The sequence below is a fragment of the Bos taurus genome, chromosome 18 (genome assembly GCF_002263795.3).
Source record: "Bos taurus isolate L1 Dominette 01449 registration number 42190680 breed Hereford chromosome 18, ARS-UCD2.0, whole genome shotgun sequence".
Classification (NCBI taxonomy): Eukaryota; Metazoa; Chordata; class Mammalia; order Artiodactyla; family Bovidae; genus Bos; species Bos taurus.
The window spans coordinates 5,291,400-5,310,975 of NC_037345.1; the positions used below are offsets into that span (position 1 = coordinate 5,291,400).

Genomic DNA, 19,576 nt, shown 5'->3' on the forward strand with positions numbered 1-19,576 from the left:
TCCTTCCAAAGAAATCCCAGGGCTGATCTCCTTCAGAATGGACTGGTTGGATCTCCTTGCAGTCCAAGGGACTCTCAAGAGTCTTCTCCAACACCACAGTTCAAAAGCATCAATTCTTCGGCGCTCAGCCTTCTTCACAGTCCAACTCTCACATCTGTACATGACCACAGGAAAAACCATAGCCTTGACTAGACGGACCTTTGTTGGCAAAGTAATGTCTCTGCTTTTGAATATGCTATCTAGGTTGGTCATAACTTTCCTTCCAAGGAGTAAGCGTCTTTTAATTTCATGGCTGCAGTCACCATCTGTAGTGATTTTGGAGCCCAGAAAAATAAAGTCTGACACTATTTCCACTGTTTCCCCATCTATTTCCCATGAAGTGATGGGACCGGATGCCATGATCTTCGTTTTCTGAATGTTGAGCTTTAAGCCAACTTTTTCACTCTCCACTTTCACTTTCATCGAGAGGCTTTTGAGTTCCTCTTCACTTTCTGCCATAAGGGTGGTGTCATCTGCATATCTGAGGTTATTGATATTTCTCCGGGCAATCTTGATTCCAGCTTGTGTTTCTTCCAGTCCAGTGTTTCTCATGATATACTCTGCATATAAGTTAAATAAACAGGGTGACAATATACAGCTTTGACGAACTCCTTTTCCTATTTGGAACCAGTCTGTTGTTCCATGTCCAGTTGTAACTGTTGCTTCCTGACCTGCATACAAATTTCTCAAGAGGCATATCAGGTGGTCTGGTATTCCCATCTCTCGAAGAATTTTCCACAGTTTATTGTGATCCACACAGTCAAAGGCTTTGGCATAGTCAATAAAGCAGAAATAGATGTTTTTCTGGAACTCTCTTGCTTTTTCCATGATCCAGCAGATGTTGGCTATTTGATCTCTGGTTCCTCTGCCTTTTCTAAAACCAGCTTGAACATCAGGAAGTTCACGGTTCACATATTGCTGAAGCCTGGCTTGGAGAATTTTGAGCATTACTTACCAGCGTGTGAGATGAGTGCAATTGTGCGGTAGTTTGAGCATTCTTTGGCATTGCCTTTCTTTGGGATTGGAATGAAAACTGACCTTTTCCAGTCCTGTGGCCACTGCTGAGTTTTCCAAATTTGCTGGCATATTGAGTGCAGCACTTTCACAGCAGCATCTTTTAGGATTTGAAATAGCTCAACTGGAATTCCATCACCTCCACTAGCTTTGTTCGTAGTGATGCTTTCTAAGGCCCACTTGACTTCACATTCCAGGATGTCTGGCTCTAGGTGAGTGATCACACCATCGTGATTATCTGGGTCGTGAAGATCTTTTTTGTACAGTTCTTCTGTGTATTCTTGCCATCTCTTCTTAATATCTTCTGCTTCTGTTAGGTCCATACCATTTCTGTCCTTTATCGAGCTCATGTTTGCATGAAATGTTCCTTTGGTATCTCTGATTTTCTTAAAGAGATCCCTAGTCTTTCCCATTCTGTTGTTTTCCTCTATTTCTTTGCATTGATCGCTGAAGAAGGCTTTCTTATCTCTTCTTGCTATTCTTTGGAACTCTGCATTCAGATGTTTACATCTTTCCTTTTCTCCTTTGCTTTTCACTTCTCTTCTTTTCACAGCTATTTGTAAGGCCTCCCCAGACAGCCATTTTGCTTTTTTGCAAAAATGATTTCTTTTCCCTGGGGATGGTCTTGATCCCTGTGTCCTGTACAATGTCACGAACCTCATTCCACAGTTCATCAGGCACTCTATCAGATCTAGTCCCTTAAATCTATTTCTCACTTCCACTGTATAAGCATAAGGGATTTGATTTAGGTCATACCTGAATGATCTAGTGGTTTTCCCTACTTTCTTCAATTTAAGTCTGAATTTGTCAATAAGGAGTTCATGGTCTGAGCCACAGTCAGCTCCTGGTCTTGCTTTTGCTGACTGTATAGAGCTTTATGGTTATAGATTGTCCTTTTTCCATGGTTTTAGCTATGTTCTATAAGTTTTGATATGTAGGAGTTTTATAATCATTTAGTTTAAGGTATTTTCTGATTTTCATTGTAAATTTTTTTTGAGTCATAATTTTTTGTTTAGAAATGTGTTGCTTAGTTTCCAGATGGGAATTTTCTAGGATCTTTTATTGATTTCTAATTGTATTCTACTATTGTCAAAGGGCATCTTTTACAGTTTTAATGTTTGCTTGAAATTTGAGACTGTTGCCCTGCACATGTTCAGTTTTGGTAAATATCCTTTAAGTACTTGAGTGCACGTTTTGCTGTTGTCTTCAGTGTTTAATATTTTCACTGTTTATCAGTGATTTAATATTTTCTGGTTTATCAGTTAAAGTCAGAAATCTTCTGTTAGTTCCTGTTTATCGACTTGTTTTTACGTTACTGATACGTTAAAGTCTTTCACTCTGATTATGAATTTGTGTATTTCTCCTCTTAATTCTTTCAACTTTTGACATATGTGTGCATGTATATAAATTTAGAATTGTCACATATTCCTCATGGATTAGAACTTAAAATTATGAAATATTCAGGTTTTTCTCTTATAATTCTTTTGGTTCATCTTTACATCGTATGTCTTTTTCCATTCTTTTAATATTTTATCCTTATATTTAAGGATATAAAACAAAACATGCACTTTTGTAGGGAGTGTATTGTTTGTATACATATATATATGTTTTATTCAGTCTGACGGTCTTTGTGTTATGATTGCAGTTTTTAGTTCACTTTACTGGGATTGCAGATATATTTGGGGTTAAATATATTACTTTATTATTGGCTTTCTATGTAACTTTTATATTCCATTTTTCTCTTCTTTCCTTTTTTTTTTTTTTTTAAAATTATTCTACTTGCCCTTCCTTAACTGGTTAAGTTTGTATTATTTTACTATTATTTCAGTGGTAATTGTAGAGATAACATCCTGTATCTTTGACTTACTGAGGTTCTTATATAAATTAGCACTTTCTGGGCAGTGCAGGGGTCTTAGAATACTTGAATCTCAAGTACTTACCTCCTGGGTTATGTGTCATTATTGTCAATAGAGTAATGCTCACTAGGTATGTTAAATGTACAAACTATTACCATTATCCTTTAGAGTTTTTCATCTGTTTACCCTTTATATTACTCTGTCGTTTTCTGCAATCCTGATTCTGTCTAGGGTCCTTTCCCTCGTATCTGAAAAGCATCCTGTAGTATTTCCTCTGTTGTAGACGTGCTGAGGATATATTCTTTCAGCTTTTGCTTGTTTAAAAATCTTGTTTCCGTTTATTTTTGAAGAGTGTCTTTACTGGGTATAGAAGCACCAGATGCCGGCTCACCTCTCTTGGCCTTTCAGCTTCTCCAGATGTCAGCCCCCCAGATTCTCGATCATACCGTTGCTCTGATGCCCTCAAAGAGGGTGTGTGTGCGTGTCTGTCTGAGTGTGTGTGGTTTTGTCCTGCTTTCTAACTGTTCTCAGCGAGAGTGTGGGTCTAGCAAACTGAGCTGCCATTGCTGGAAGCAGAAGTGCTGGACACATTTAAAATAGTCCAGAGCGCCCTGTCAGGGACTTATTAGCAGGTGTTTGTTTTACTTTCCAGGTTTGTTTCTCTGGTTAGACTGTGGACTCTTTGAGGACATTGTCCATGTCAGTCTTTGTATATCCTTACTCTTTGTATTGAGCACAGGATCTGGCTGTTGTTGAGCAGTGGTTCAAAGGCTGGCTGTGCCGCAAGCGCTGCTAAGGTTGGTCTTCACCTTTGAAATCGCTCTGTTCCTGGGGCAGGTTTTCTCAGCCTCAGCACTGTAGACATTTGAGCCAGATGCTTCTTTGCTGTGGGGCTGTCCTGCGCCGTATTGGATGTTCTGTAGCATGCCTGGCCTTCACCGGCCAGGTACCAGTAGTACACCCCGCTTCCTGGCCCACAGTAAAGTCAGTAGACATTTGCTGACTACTCAAAGTGTCTCATGATATTTGCAGATTTCTTCTAGGGGGCAAATCCTGTCTGGTTGAGAACCACTAGAGTAATGCATAAGGTGCTCAGCAAAGGCCATTCAGCGTCATGACTTGGTGCTTTTGCATTTGTGTTTTCTAATGTGGACTTTCCTTTAAACCACAGGGTTTGAAACTGCCAAATCTTTCGCCCTCCATGGCGCACACGTGATCCTGGCCTGCAGGAACATGACGCGAGCCAATGAAGCCGTGTCCCGCATTCTAGGAGAATGGGTAAGCGAGCGCTTATATTTGTCTTTTTAATTGTCAAATACATATGCTGGGATAAATACTTGAAGGTTTTAGTACAGTTCATAAAGTTTATTGCTCTTGGAATAATGTTTTCTTTGTTGTTAAAGTCATACTCTTTTTGTTTATTTATGAATGGAAGGACAGGCAAGCCGTTCATAATTTGTTTATAGTTCTCTGTCAATGTCATCTGCTTTATTAGTCAGAGGTTCGAGAATGTTTACTCATTTAGCTCATTTATTAGGAAAAACAATGTGGTTGACGCCCTTGAGTGTGACTAAGAGGTTATATGTGGTTTTAGAATGACAAGGGAGCAGACTTTAGCCCCATCTCAGTTTTTCCTCTTAGCTTTTCTCTTTGCAGATGTGGGTGTTGATACGCCTGTGTGCACAAACATGTATTGAGGGCAGTCAGTGCTCTTGGGGTTAAGGATATAGCATCAAATAAAACAAAATACCTGCCCTCCTCAGCTTCTAGGTAGGAGAAACAGACCATAAAGGGATAATTAAAGCTTAACGTGATGTCAGGTTGTTACAAATGCAGTGGAGGCCAGTGAAGCAGAGTGAGGGGTCAGGAGTGGACAGCGTGGACTATTTCAGCTTGGGTAGTCAGCAGAGACCCCTCTAAAGCTGTGGCATTTGATCCAGGCCCTGATAACATAGCGAAGTAAGCCGTGCAAATGTCAGGGGAAATACTTTGCATGCACACGCAAAGGGGGTGGAAATGTGCCTGGGGAATTATAGGCTCAGTGGGGACGCTTGTGTGCCTGGAGCCCAGTGGAGGGTGAGGAGGTTGCAGAGGGTCTCAGAATCACGGTGATATGAGAGGGTTTGAGCCAGAGTGACACAACTGTTGAGTGATTTTTTTTTCTTTTTTAACATGATCACTGGGCTTTGAAGTGACATACAGACCTCATTCATTCCCGTGCCTGTGAAGCGCCCCACTGGCGTAGGCGCTGGGTGTCTAGTGTTAAGGGAAAACCGGTGTTGCCACTGTCTCTCTAGAGCTTTCAGCTGAGGGTGGAAGACAAAGCAAGCCAAAGAAAGGTAAACAGCAGTGTAAACCTGAAATGAGGCAAAGTGGTGTTCCAAAATGGTGAATGATGCCAGAGAGGCAGGGGGCATTTGGAGTCCCCAAGAAAGAGGTGGCTAAGCTGAGATCTAAGGCAGGATCAAGGGGAATTGGGAAGAAGGGTCAAACTGTGCCGAGGGGGTGGTCTGTGTGGTGGCTCTGGGGCGGGGGAGACAGGTGGCTGGAGCCGGGCGTGGAGGGGGCTGGATAGTCCTTGCCAAGACTGTCTTCATCCTCTGAACACCGTGGAAGATTTCTTGCCATCCGAAGAAATAGACCATGGTCTGTTTAAGAGAATGTCCGGCCTTCTGGGTTGAGAAGTTATGAAAGTCAAGAAAAGGGAGATTTATTTCTGCTTTTTCAAGCAGGATTTCAAACTTAGTATGTTTCAAATGAACCCTTGTCTTGATCTCACTGGATTCATTATTTTGAGTTAAATTAAAAAACAGGGCCCATTTTTTCCCCCAGTTATCTTAGCATCTTTCTAACTCCAGAGTTAGTAAAATGTATTAACGTCTACTACGTGGTATAGAGTAATCTTTAGAGATGTATAGAGAATGAATGGTCATATGTGCATATGGTTTGAATCTTCATGAAGTGTATACGATGAAAAGTGAAAGTCCCTTGCGTTCTTCTCTTGGGGGTATATATCATTAACTATTTCCTGTATGTTCTTCCAGAAGAGGTTGTGTATACTAGCCAACACACCTACATGCTGTTATGTACTTTGATTTTTTTTTTCCCCACTTAATACTAGAGGAAGTCTTTTGTTCTCAGTGCACAGCTGCCTCGTGGCTCTTACCTGCTGCGTGGCCCTCCGTCGTGTGCTGCTGCTGTCACTTACCCGCTTTGGTCTTCCAAGTGACGCTCTCGTAGAGTCCCGGCTCTCACATTTCCATCCAAGTTGGCTCTCAACTCAGCCGCAGTGGACCATTCTTCCGTTTTTAGGTTTATTTATTTTTAATTGAAGGGTAACTGCTTTACAGCATCGTGTTGGCTTCTGCCGTACGTCGGCATTAATCAGCCGTGGGTATGCGTGTGTCCTGTCCCGCCCCGCTAGGTTGTCACAGAGCCCTGGTTTGCCCTCCCTGAGTCGTACAGCAGGTCGGCTGTCTATTTTACATGTGGTAGTGTTTCCACGCTGCTCTCTCCGTGTTCCGTTGCGTTTAAGTACCGCATCTTCTTTATCCAGTCCTCTGTTGATGGACGTTTAGGTTTCTTCCATGTCTTGGCTGTTGTAAATAGTGCTGCATTGAACACTGGGGTGCATGTAGCTTTTCGAGTTACTGTTTTCTCTGGATATATGCCCTGAAGTGGGATTGCTGGGCTTAAGCACTCAGTTAATTGTTAGTTAGCTGCTGCTGCTAGTAATAATAATAAAATAATTTCTTATTCATACATGAAAGTACAAGGGAATGTTTACTTTTCTTAACCTCTCCAAGTGGCCGAAAGAGGAGCTGTAGGGAGTGTGTTCATCAGCATGACTCCAGTGGAGTTGCAATGAATTTTTTCTGTCTTCATGTCTGGACTCCTACGTTTTAATAGATGTGTATTTAGTTTGTTGATGAGTATTTTCCAGTGGAGCTCATATTAGCACTCAACTGTCATTTGAAAAGCCATCTTAATTATTGATGTGATTGCTTTTTCTTTTGTATTTACAGAGAAACACACTTTGCATGTATTTAGGGAAGATTGTTAAGGGATCCGTCATCAGGAACAGCACGCAGTGGTTTATATTACAACGGTTATTGAGAAAGAGGGGAGACGAGGGCTCAGAGAGAAGATTTATTAGTCGGAGGTAATGGAATGTGCACGTGTCGGGGAGAGCACTCGTGCTCGGCTGGGTGTTGCCACGCGTTTGATGCTGGGGGGACTGAAGTATTGTAATTATTCTAGTTTTCAACAGAGTTGATACTCAGTCTGTTTAGTTGGAGTGAAGCCGGGTAGAAAGCTGACAGTGTTGTATCATACTGCAGCCTCATCGATAAGCATCGGAAAATCGTGATTTCACTCTCATTGTCAGATATGGAGTGCTTGGTGCCAGCCTGCGTGTTAGTTTGCTGTGCTTTTAATGGATGCTGACAGCCTGTTTTCATGACGCGGTCGTAAGGAGTGAGGAGGGCAGGATGCCACCCAAAACACTGCTCGAACTTCTAAGAGCCGCTGGAGAGATCTAGCTGCTTCTAGACTCTCTCTGATCCACTCAGTGACTTCATGATCGTGTGTGCTTCAGTGTTGTGGTCATTTCCCCCACTCTCCTGCGATAGAAGAAGCTTAAATCCGGTAATGTGCCCTTATAGACAGAAGGCCTTGGGTGTGATGCCTTCTCTCTTGTGATGTGTGTGTGTTGAGAGGAGGCGTGTGGGATGGGTAATCTACAAGCCTGGTGTCTGTCTAGTCAGGCAACTTGGCTTGGAAAAACTGATCATTGCTCAACTCATCACAGAATGTAAGGCTCTTCCCCATTGTTGTGAGTGATCTCTAACTAAACAGAAATATAAAAACTCTTAATCTTTTTAATAGTTATGTCCATAGGACTGTTGGGAAAAGTTCATCTGACATCAGCCGCTAGATTTGTTCCTCATTTCTTTGCTTTAAAAATTGTTTTTATGTATAGGATTGGATTTTCAATAAATTTAAGTATGGTGTAAACAAGTCTGTACACCAGCAAGAACTATATAAACCACTTGCTTTAATCAGTGTGTGCTTAGTCGCTTAGTCGTGTCTGACTTTAGCAGACACACACACACACAGGCAGAAAGGTTCTACCTTGGGACATTTTTGTTTACAAAATGTCATCTCCTTATCACCTGCAGATGGAATTGGGTAGTCATAGCTATGTCTGTACTCGGCGCTCTGCTTATTGGCACTTAGCAGTGAAATATTTGTGTGTGGAACCTATCTTGCAGATGAGGCTTTAGAGGCTGGAAGAAGGGGGAGGACTTTGCTCAAGCTCACACAGCTGGGAGCTACGTGGTCGACCCAAGGTGTGAAGCCGTGTCTCCTGACCCCAAAGCCCATCTCATTACCCGGTCCAGAATGACTGGTGTGTGTTGTGGTGGAGGATGGGCCTATTTCATGGGCTTGATTTCTCTGTCCATGATGTAGGGGTCCCTGTGGTTCTCTAGCAAAGAGAGCTGTACTGGTCGTGTTTTGAAACCCAGTTGCTGAGCCTCCCCTCCCCAAGGAAGCTCTTCCCAGACTTGCATTTCAAGTGTACATGGTGTAGTTACTGTTGAACTTCAGCTGCCTCTTTGCCCTTCCCTGTCACAGGCTCAGGAAAGATTCTTTATCAGATAATAAATTATTCATCCGTCTCATAGACATAATCGGTTGCTAAAATATTCTGAGTTTCCTCTGTCTCCAGAATGCCTAAAACTTGTGATGGGTTCTTCTCCTCCTCTTAAGTTTTTCCATTTCATTTCTCATTCTGAAATTTTTGCATTGACTTATTAATCTTGCCTGTTATTCATTGTCTTTGATCACCATCTCCTTGTCTTCGTTTGCATGTGTTGGTTTTTTCACTCAGTCTTAAACTGAATATTTCAAACTTTACATCCGTTGTAACCTTTGCATAACGAGGGCTATGATTTACTGCTGAGTTTTAAAGAGTGCAAAGTCAAGCATAGACGGAGAGCTCCAAACCACCACTCCCAACCACGTGAAACTCAGTGCAGATGCATTCTTGCATCAATACGGGCCCCCGAGTTCTTGTTAAACAATTTCAACATAGTAGGGAGAGATGGATTTCGTCTTCAGATGATGTTCAGCCAGTGGTCAACAAGTCTTCCTTCTGGCCACTAGGCATTTAGGCTCCATCATTTAAGAGGAGAAAAGTATGTGTGAGACTGAGTTTCATGTTTATTATGGGGCGTCTACAGAGAGTCTCAGACATAGCCGTTGTTAGATGAAACAGAGGAGACACAGCCCTGAGCCAGTAAAACCTTCCGTGCACAGCCAAACAGAGATACAGCTGTACGTGAGGCAGCGTCTCAGGGTGGGGTGGCTCACGCTACCAAAGGTTAAGGTTTATTGTAAGCGTGCATTTAAAATCGACTGAGTTTTAATTTACAGGGAGGCAGCCCAGAGGAGTAGAGGGAGCCCCGGCTCTGGAGTCATCCAGGCCTGGGAACCAGTCATGATTCAGATGTGAGTTTGCTGCGTCTCCCTGGGCACATTTGGTTATGCCCTTGAACATTTGGTTCTGCCCTTGGTTTATTTACCTGTGGAAGGGGAATGGTCCTGGTAATGGTTCATTATGCACACTGTTGCACAGAACCCAGCACATAGTAAAAACTCAGAAAGAAAAAAAAAAGGTAGTTTCTGGAGAGGCCATCTTGCTCAACACAGATCCCTAAAGTAGGCACACTCTCAGAAGTCTTGTTCCTTAAAAAAAAATATCGATTAGAGCCCTCAGCAGTAGCCAGGCCTCCCTGCTTCTTCCCGTCAGAGTGTCAGGTCACACTGAGATGAGCTGGGGCGAGGCGAGGGCTCCATGCTTCTCCGGGGGGCAGGAGGGGCGTGGGGAAGTGACTGGCCGTGTCGCTGGTGCCCACGCCCTGGTGTGGCACTGGCTAGTGCTGGCAGAGGCCAGGGTTAGTGCCCGAGGTGTGTGGCTGGCAGGCCCAGTGGTCTGTTCCTGGGGAGCTCACCTGGGACTAAGCCCTTGCCCCTTAGTCAGCTGGGGACGCAGATGTGCCTGGATTTTGAAGACTTGAGAACTAAGTGGCCACGGTAGTTTTAAAATCTGTCCAAAAAAAATAAAAAAATAAAATCTGTCCACACATTCCTTCTCCTCTTTTTTTTTTTTTTGTGTCATTTTAACGTTTATTTTCATTTTATTTTTGGCTGCGCGGGGTCTCTGTTGCCGCGTGCAGGCCGTCTCTAGTTGCATCGAGCACAGGCTTCTCATTGTGGTGGCTTCTCTTGCTGCGGAACACCAGCTCTGGGGCGCGTGGGCTCAGTAGCTGTGGCTCACGGCCTTAGTTGCTCTGCGGCATGTCGGATCTTCCTGGACCAGGGATTGAACCGGCATCCCTTGCATTGGCAGGTGGATTCTTAACCACTGGGCCACCAGGGAAGTCCCTACACATTCTTGGATGCCCATTCCCTTCAGATATGGATCCTCATTCTCCTCCCCTCCAGGGTGGGCTGGACATAGCGATTCACTGTTCAGGGATACAGTATGGCAGAAATGATGGAGCGTGACTCGCAGGAAGGATCGTAAAAAGCTGGTGGCTTCCTCCTGCCTGGTGTCCTGGATCGCTCAGCGTGGGGGAAGCCAGCTGCTGTGCTGGGGCGTGCTCGGGCATCCCCATGGAGAGGCCCTGGGATAAGGAACTGAGCCCCACGTGACAGGCCTCCTGAGAGCCCTCTTGGACTCCTCCGTCCCCGTCAAGCCTGCAGACGACTGTGGCTGAGAAGTCGATGGCAACTGCACCAGAGATCTCGAGTCAGAACCATCTGTTCCTGACCTAGAGAATCTCGGTGAGACAGCAAATGCTTACTGCCTTAAACCTCTACACCTTGGGAGATGTGTTACATAGCGGTAGGTAACAAATATGGGGTCCTGGCCTCAGGGGAATAGGCTCTTAGAAACTGGGCAGTGAGTGCAAAGGACAAGATGGGGACAAGGTGGGGACTTGCCCAGAGATGGCCTCCGAGTGCAGGGCGCCTTATGTTCTTAGGGTGATGTCAGCTGTCTCAGTCACCATGTCCCACCTCCTCCCACCGTGGAGACCACTTACACAGCTTCTCTGAACAGAGCTCACCCGGATTTGGCTTAAATGCTTCCAGGGATGGATAGGCTTCTCGCTGCAAAGGCAGCCCATCCTGTTGCTACTCATCTCATAATTAGACAGTTCTCCCCGTCTTTTCCCCACCAGCCTTCTCATCAAAACCTACCGAGTACTCACATCTCTCAAATTCCGTAAGTAATAAATCCAAAGTTATTGACGGCACCAGGTTACTGAAAGTTGGCCGTGAGGCTGGCCCCTCTCATTTCTTTGTATCCTGTCCCCCCCCCACCACTTTTTTTTTTAAATTGGAGTTAGGGATTCATGTGGGAAAGCTCAGCAGCCGGGGAGAACCATCTGCTCTAGTGCCCTTCAGTGGGTACCAGGTGCAGAGCCCAAACCTACTGGGCCTTCCTCGGAGTTAATGGATCACTGTGAGCCAAGCACAGAGTCTCCTTTTAAATGACTGAAGAACACTGCCCTCATCTACCTGGTGGTTCTCAGGTTCTGATTGTTCCAGCCACACTGTGATCTGTAAAGTGGGTAGCCGGGAGAAACTTCAGTGCATCTCTGTAATGGTTTTGTTGTTGTTTATTGAGAGGGACTAATTAACTTTGATTATTGCACTAATATTATGGCACTTTGACAGCCCTTCAGATTTATGACTCCGGGAAAATAAACAAATGAAATGCAGGTGCTGGAGCAGAAAGAATAAGTTATTACTGAACTTTAATTACCTGGAATGTTTTAGCCAGGAGAGAATTAGTTGATGAATTACAGGATGTTGAAATCTACATCAAATTGTGAGCAACATGCAGACAAAAATGAAAAGGGCGGCTGGGAGGGTGCTGTTTTTCAGGGAGGAAAGGATAGGGCACATCTGATGGTGATCTGACTAGTGTTTCATTGATTAATCCCTGTTTCCAGTGGAGCAGGATTTTACACAGTGCTGTTCAGAGCTCGGTCCCTGACCCCACTGTCAGTACCACCTGAGAACATGTTAGAAACGGAGGTTCCTGGCCTCCCTGTGCCTGAGACCTTCTAGATCAGAGTTTCTGGAGGTGGAGCCCAGCAGTGTGTGTTTCACAGTCCCTCCAGGAGATTGCAGTGTATTGCTCTGCAGTTCTCATGCTGTGTGCCTTTTTTTTTTTTTTTCAAATAAAAGGGCAAGTACAGATTTTTACCTCTTTTTACAAAAATCAGGTGTTGTTCTTACAGCCTCATTTACCAGCTAACCCGGAGATTCTTAGACTGTTTAAAAAACTGTACGGGTACTTATGAAACATCCGTTTTGTACTATATGTAGTGGGTGCTCTAAGACAGTTTAGTATACAGTACGTCCCCTACATACAAACCACCTTCAGTTTGTGCGAAGTTTTGAAAGTTGTGAACTTTCAAAGTAGCAGCGTGTGTTCTCGTGTCCAGTCATGTAAGTTAGTTCGTGTGTCTGGTGTACAGTGTCAAGCGCGTGCGTCCTCGTTTAATTCTCCTTGTAGTGTTTCCTGCTCTGAGAGCCTTTAACAGATTGGTGGGGGGGAAGGTTCGTGCTGCTTAGAAACTGTGAAAATAGAGAAAAACACGTTTACTCATCTGCAGCCCTCTCTGAGGAGTAGGGTGACAGTTTATTGTTCAAACCAGAAAATGCGAAGAGCCATAGGGCCATGCTGATTATCCCAGGAGAAGAGGCAGCAGCCGGGAGAGAAGCAGGGACATCCGAGCAGCCCCGTCCAGTGCAGTTACCCAGCCGTCCGCCCTGGCCGGGCTCCGTATGGCACAGGTGCAGTCTGGCTTCCGATGAGCCCTGCACCGGCCTTCGTCTCTGCAGCTCTGGGTCCTCTCCTGGCCTCACCTTTTAAGAACTTGCTGTTTTCATTCCCATAGAAGCCTGGCCAGCCTTCAGCCCAAGACTGTCACCATTCCTTGGACAGTTAGTTGCAAAGCTAACTGTGACTCCAGATCTTTCGTTGTGAAAGTTGCAGAGATTTTTTTCCTATTTCTTGCCTCGCTGAGTCTTCGCTGGGGCTTGTGGGCGCTTTGTTGTGGCCTGTGGGCTTTGCTTGTTGCAGAGCATGGCCTCCAGGGCACACGGGCTGTAGAGCGCCTGGGCTCAGTGCTGTGTGATGGGACGGGGACCATTTTTTAAGTCTTTACTGAATTTGTTACGATATTGTTTCTGCTTTATATTTTGGTATTTTTGGCCCGAAGCGTGTGGGATCTTAGTTCCCTGACCAGGGATCGAACCCACACCCCCTGCACTGGAAGTCCAAGTCTTAACTGCTGGACCACCAGGGAGGTCCCAGCACTGCAGTGTCTGTTGCAGGCAGCCTTCCTTTCGTGCGGTTTCTCCCATCGTCTGACCCTTCCAGAGGCCGCCTTCTTGTGGAGAGTGCCGTGCGCCCGAGGAGCAGAAATGCAGTGTTGACGTTAGACTGAGCCTGACTGTCCATAATGTAAACCTACCCAGAATTCGTGCAGCACCGTTTAGAAATGCACAGCGATCATCAAAACTGCCTTCCACCTGGGGTGGTTCATGGCTGGTCTGGTCTGGGAATGTGGGTAAGCGAGAGCTGGTTAAGTGTTTATTTTCAGCTCTGGTTAAATTTGCAACCTTGGAGAAGATGCTGGGGCACGTGGCAGCGAGGTTGGTGATCAGAGTCCTCGTAGGCTTGATGGCCTTCTTGCATGCCTGCCAACGGCTTTGGGGAGACATCAAAGAAGAGCAGAAATAATTCTGTGTTTCCTTAAGGTATATGTGGAAAAAAAAAAAGTTCTTTTTAGTCATATATGACCCATTGCGTTTGAAGTAACTCTTTTAGCCGTTACTTGTAGGGGATCCAGCAAAATGGAAGCTAGTTTGTGTAAGAGTGATACAATGGAAGATTCATTCATGAATTGGTGAAGTCATTTGTCTTTTTTAGGGAGAGTTTTGGATTACAGGATGACATTTTGGTAGACTGGTGTCGTCAAATGGTAGCATTCGGGGATTGAAAAGGACTTGCTGAAATCATCCCGTTTACCCCCCACCCCCAACTCGACAAATGGGGAAACTGAGGCCCAGAGAGGGTAACTGAACCTTTAGTGTGGCAGGCAGGGATGCCTTCTTGGAGATGCTTGTCATATTGCCCATTTGTCTGCTGTGAAAAAAAAAAATGGGCGCATGTTTGTTTGTTTTTTAAAAGACAATGGAACTGCCTGTAAGATAGGAACCGAAGCAGCCAACACTTCTGCCACTTCATCTGGATGGCTAGTTTAATTCTTCTCATTTTGGTGATGGTGACGATGATGATACAGTAGTAGTAATGGTAGTAGGGGCATTGTGTGCCAGTCTCGGCGTGCAGCGCTTTCAGTGCCTCAATCCAGTTCATTTGTACTGTCATAAACCGCATTGACGTAGTTACGATTATGAATCCTATTTTCAGGTAATACGAGGCTCAGGACCTTGTCTAAGCCCACACGGCAAGTAAGCAGAAGAGATGAAATGCCGTCGGCGGGCAGAAGGCTTGCCCGTCACGTTCCTCTCGGTGATCCCTGGTGTGCAGCAGTGTCTGGGCTGAGTTTGTTGAATGAATGACTGAGAGTACATCAGGGTTGGCCACTGAGCCCTGCGGGTTATAACCTGGGTGGCAGCACTGTGGGAAGGGACAGTTTGGTTGCTTTGTTTTTGGAAAACTAGACCAGTGGAAGGTGCATATAACCAGATTATTTTTCTCGGGTACTCAGCTGTGTGAATCGATTTTCATGTTGGTGCCGCTCCCCCACTTCTTCATCTGCCCGCTAGCTTGTTGAAGATGGACTAGTTTATGGGACACAGTGATAAGCACACTGTATCCCAGTTCTTTGAAAATCACTGATCTGGCTCAGGCATTCTCAGTTGGCCAGCTCCCCTCACCATTCAGAAGCGGGAGCTGGCTCGTAAATCCACTTGATTTGGAAGGAGAGAAGAGTGGATCAGCTGGAGGGACAGAAATTGAGAGCAGAGGGGCCATGGAAGGACTCGTGGATGCATCCCGGAGCCTTTGGCCTTCACCTGGAGAGACAGTGTGTGATGGGGAGAAAGAAGGGTGGCCAGAAACCAGTCACTACTTTAAAAATTACAAGACCTCTGGCGACGCTAGCTAGGCCTTCGGAAGTGCGTGTAGAAACCTTCTTGTTGCTTGTTGCTTCGGTCAGAAAACCAGCTGGGGTGGTGCTTCTGAAATCCCCTTTCCTTTCGGAAAGTAAGTAATTGTCCTGCAGCCTGTCAAGACCGATGGTTACTGAAGGAGATGAACTGGAGAGGGAAAGAGAGAAGGAAACACAGCCAGGGTTGGGGTTGGGGGGATAGACACACAGAGAAAGACAGACAGACGCGCACACGGGGGAGAGAGGTTGGGGGAGGGAGGGAACCACTCTCCTGAGTGTTTTTATGGAGCTTTTTAGTGCCAGCCTCTGCATGATGGGTTTGATCACTGTTTTCAGAGTTCTCTGATCATTTCTTGCTCAGAAAGGAGGAAATTAGAATTGTTGAGCTATGATTTGTTTTAATCAGAAAGAAATTGTCTAACATAAATCTCCCCGTGAGTGCTGGAAAAGCCCTAAAGTGGCCAGGAAAAAAAAATACCAATACTTTGGAAAGGAGGAATGATTGTTCCAATCCGTGGCTTAATTGACTCTAAGCCTTAATGAGACTCGGGCTGGAGCAGGCTGTACAGGCTTGGTGGCTGGGACCACCAGTGAAAGGCCCCAGGGAGGGGAGGACTTTGGGGTGGTTATTTGGTTCTTTGCTATGGACGCGATTTTTCTAATTGAACGGGAGTCCCTAATACCAGATAGTCATTTTTTTTTCCCTATGAAGAGAGTAAATTTTTTTCTCTAACACAATAATTTATTTTAAATTACAGCCTTTTCTATTGGAAGCATTCATTTATGTTAGATTATCATTCCCCAAGTGAAGTTTCACTGATGCTGTATAATTAAATATAGATTGTTTTTAAAGAGTATATATTTTAAATTTATAAGTGGACAGATTGTGGTATATCAGACTTTATTTAAGGAGAGTAAATAGCTCCTCCCAATGAGCATGATGCTGGTCAGAAAGGATTCCTTCGGCCTCAGTGTGTCCCTGTTCTGGGCCAGGCACCTTCGTAGGAAGGGATGCTGAAATGTGCTTGCGTCATCCGTCTAGAAGCGAGGTCTTAACCAGTATAAATAACTGGCTTGGGCTCTCATCTGCCCCAGTTTGAATCCTGTTTCTCTACGAACCAGGTGACCTTCACTTCCTGTTTCCTCATCTGTAACATGGGATGCTAACAGTATCTGAGTCACAGGGTTGTGAAGATTAGCTGCTCTTGCACAGAAAGTGCTTAGAATGGTACCTGGATACTTAGCACAGTACCTGGGTACCGGCTGTGTGCTATACAAGATTAAAAAAAAAGGCATTTGAGGCCGCTGTGTGGTTTGGCTCCTGCCTGCCTCTTCAGGTTCCCCTCCTACTACTCTCCTCCTTGTCCCAGCCATACCAAACTCACGGCTGTTCCCAGACTCTCTGTCTCTCTTTTGGCCCAGAGGACTTCCTCTGCTTAGGGCAACCTCAGCCACGGTCATCCTAACTGATGGGCACGTCCTTATGCTGTGAGTCTCTGCCCATGTGCGTTTTCTCTCCAAAGCTCTCGAAGACTGCTTTTCCCCCCTCCTGCCCGGCTTCCCTCCCTCCCTTCCCTTCTCTTAGCAGAGGGTTAGCACCCCCTTTTCTCTGAGAGACGTGGCAGTGATGAAGAAAACAAAGGTCCCTGCCTCCAAGGAGCTTACAGTCCATGTTTTGGTTTTTAAACACGTGTCCATCACAGCACTGCTCACATCACACACTGTTGGCTGAATAAGCCAGAGACATCTGTGGGAACTTTATTGTATGCCAGGCATCCCACTGGATGGTGAGCCTGTGTAGTACCTGAGATTCTGTGCTTGCCTTCCGGGAGTAGAGGTGTTTTGACAGATGTGTACGTTGATAATAGTATTATTATTACTAACCCTCCACTTAGGGGTGCAGGTGTGAATGGGCAGGAGTTGGGCAGGCCCTGGCTGCCAGCCCAGGTTCAGTAATGGCCAGGCAGCAGCAGACCCCGGGCCGTGTGTCCCGTCGCCTGTGGCTGCTGTTGGACCAGTCGGCTGGAAGTAGGCGGGTTTCTCTGACTCCAGCCACCGAGTTCATGGTCACAGCCTGCAGTGTGGAGTCAGCCCGACCTGCATAGGCGTCCTGGCTCTCCATCCGCTGGCGGGGCATGTTCTCAGCCCAGGCGCCCCTCCGGCTGACTGGGGAAGCGGGGGCGCTGTTCCCCTTGCAGGGCACTCGTCAGGATGGAGTGGGATGACAGTGCTGGCTCCTGGCTGCACTCTGGCCCACCCGCTGGTGCACTTGAGTGAGAGCTTCTGGGGTCTCTTCCTCACGCCTGTCCGTCTTGGCTCCGGCCCCTCTGGGTCTTCCTGACCCCCTCTTCCCTCCGGATGCCAGCCAGTGCCTCTTTTGGGTATGTCTGCCCCAGTGAAGCCTCCTTGCTGCGGTACTGGATCCCGTGGGATGGTGACGGTTTCTGGAAGCTTCTGGTCCGTGCGCCAGCTGGGAGGAAGCAGAATCATTCCCCGTGCCTTGGCTCGCATCCTAGAAGGCTGCACAGATACTCTGGGCAGGCTTCAGCGATCGTGCATCAAGGCCTCCATTATGGCTCTGGAATGAAAACATGCCCCGGTGCTCCCCGCGTGCGGAGCTGGAGGCTGTGCATGGCCCAGACCTCGCAGTGGCACTAACCTGCCTCCCACCCAATCAGGAGGTCCCACGGCAGCCAGGGGCTGCTCCACACGCTCAGCTGCATGCTTGTTCCTCTGAGGATGCAGAAAGAAAAACAAAAGCAGGCGTTCCCAGGACCCGAAATGTCGAGACGCACTTCCGGCCTGAGGCCGGACGGGTCACTTGAAGCTCAGAGAAGTGATCTGTCCACGTTTGTGGAGCCAGACTCGGGACAGGCCACAGAGCAGTCACGACTGACTCGGTGGTTTCTCATCTTTGTCAGGAATGCCGACTTCATAGCCCCACATTCATGTTCTCCTTAGCAGGGACCCTCCTGTAGAGGTAGTCGTGAATCTGGCAACTCAGAATCATAAAGGTTTTAGGATTTGTGGAGAATTTATCCGTGAAAGGAAATGGACGAATTAAAAATACAAATGGGCTCAGCTGCCCCCGCAGGGAGGAATCCTCGGGATCCATGTTTCTTCCCCCTTCATGCTGTAAACATATGGCGCGGATTTTCTGCCCTCATTACAGATGCTGAGAGGAGGCAAAGACAAATATTTATATTACATTCATGTTTTACAGTAAAAACACTGTTCGGTTTGTTTATACAGTTCCACTGTTACAGTTTTTATGGTTGGTAATGAAACCACTGTAAAAACCAGCCTGGGTTATATAGCAGATACGATAAGGCCCAAGTATTCAGGGAGAGACCCTGGACGGGATGGTTGACGTCACGAGTGGGGCATCAACGGCTGAACGATGTGTTAGGACAGGCCAGGCTAGGCTATAATAACAGACGACCTCAGAGTCTCCAGGGCTTAAAGCAACTGAGGTTTATTTCTCCTTCCAGTGACGTTCTCCATCGGGAGTTGCTGGGAAGGCCGAGCTAGATGGAACCTGCCTTAGCTGCCCGGAGTCAGTGTGCGCTGCTGGAGGCTGTGACAGAGGACGAGAAAGGCTTGCTGACCACGCGCTGCGCTTCGGGTTCATGGCTCAGAGGCGGCTCATGTTCCAAGGGCCAAAGCCACGTGCAGCCTCTGGGTGCAGGGGGCATACCCACCATGTGCACGGGGGGCGGGGCGCAGCCAGGATAGCAGAGCGCCACCCGCAGGACCCTTCTGGCCGCCTCAAGCCTTTCTGGGGTTTGTTGTTGTTTAGGTGCTAAGTCGTGTCCGAGTCTTTGCCACCCGGTGGACTGTCATCCTCCAGGCTTCTCTGTCCATGGAGTTTTCCAGGTGAGAATACTGGAGTGGGTTGCCATTTCCTTCTGCAGGGGATCTTCCCGGCCTAGGGATCGAACTAGCGTCTGCTGCATTGGCAGGCAGGATTTTTACCACAGAGCCACCTGGAAAGAGCTCCTTTTTGTTGTTACTTAACTATAAGTCGGGCTTCCCTGATAGCTCAGTTGGTAAAGAATCCGCCTGCAATGCAGGAGACCCCGGTTTGATTCCTGGGTCGGAAAGACCTGCTGGAGAAGGGATAGGGTACCCACTCCTGTGTTCTTGGGCTTCCCTTGTGGTTCGGCTGGTAAATAATCCACCTGCAATGTGGGAGACCTGGGTTTGATCCCTGTGTTGGGAAAATCCCCTGGAGGAGGGAAAGGCTATGCACGCCAGTACTCTGGCCTGGAGAATTCCATGGACTGTATAGACCATGGGGTCACAAACAGTCGGACACAACTGAGCAACTTTCACACTTTCAACTGATAGTCTGTGTCTTGTCCAACTTTGAATCAAATCGCGGTAAAGAGGGCATAAGAGACCACCCCTGTCTCCCTAAAGTTGATGAGACTCCTGTCTTCATTT

General features: G+C 46.5%; 1 protein-coding gene across 7 annotated transcripts in view; it reads left to right on the plus strand.

Moving 5' to 3' along the window:
- WWOX (WW domain containing oxidoreductase) overlaps nt 1-19,576 on the plus strand; it is a 930,720-nt gene that overhangs the window by 50,900 nt on the left and 860,244 nt on the right. For all 7 annotated transcript variants that reach the window (XR_009491178.1, XR_003030202.2, XR_009491177.1 and 4 more), the window contains 1 exon segment: nt 4,081-4,187. Coding sequence is in view for 4 of the 7 variants with exons in the window: in XM_059876988.1 (XP_059732971.1) it covers nt 4,081-4,187 (107 nt within the window). In the remaining 3 variants the exon portion in view is untranslated.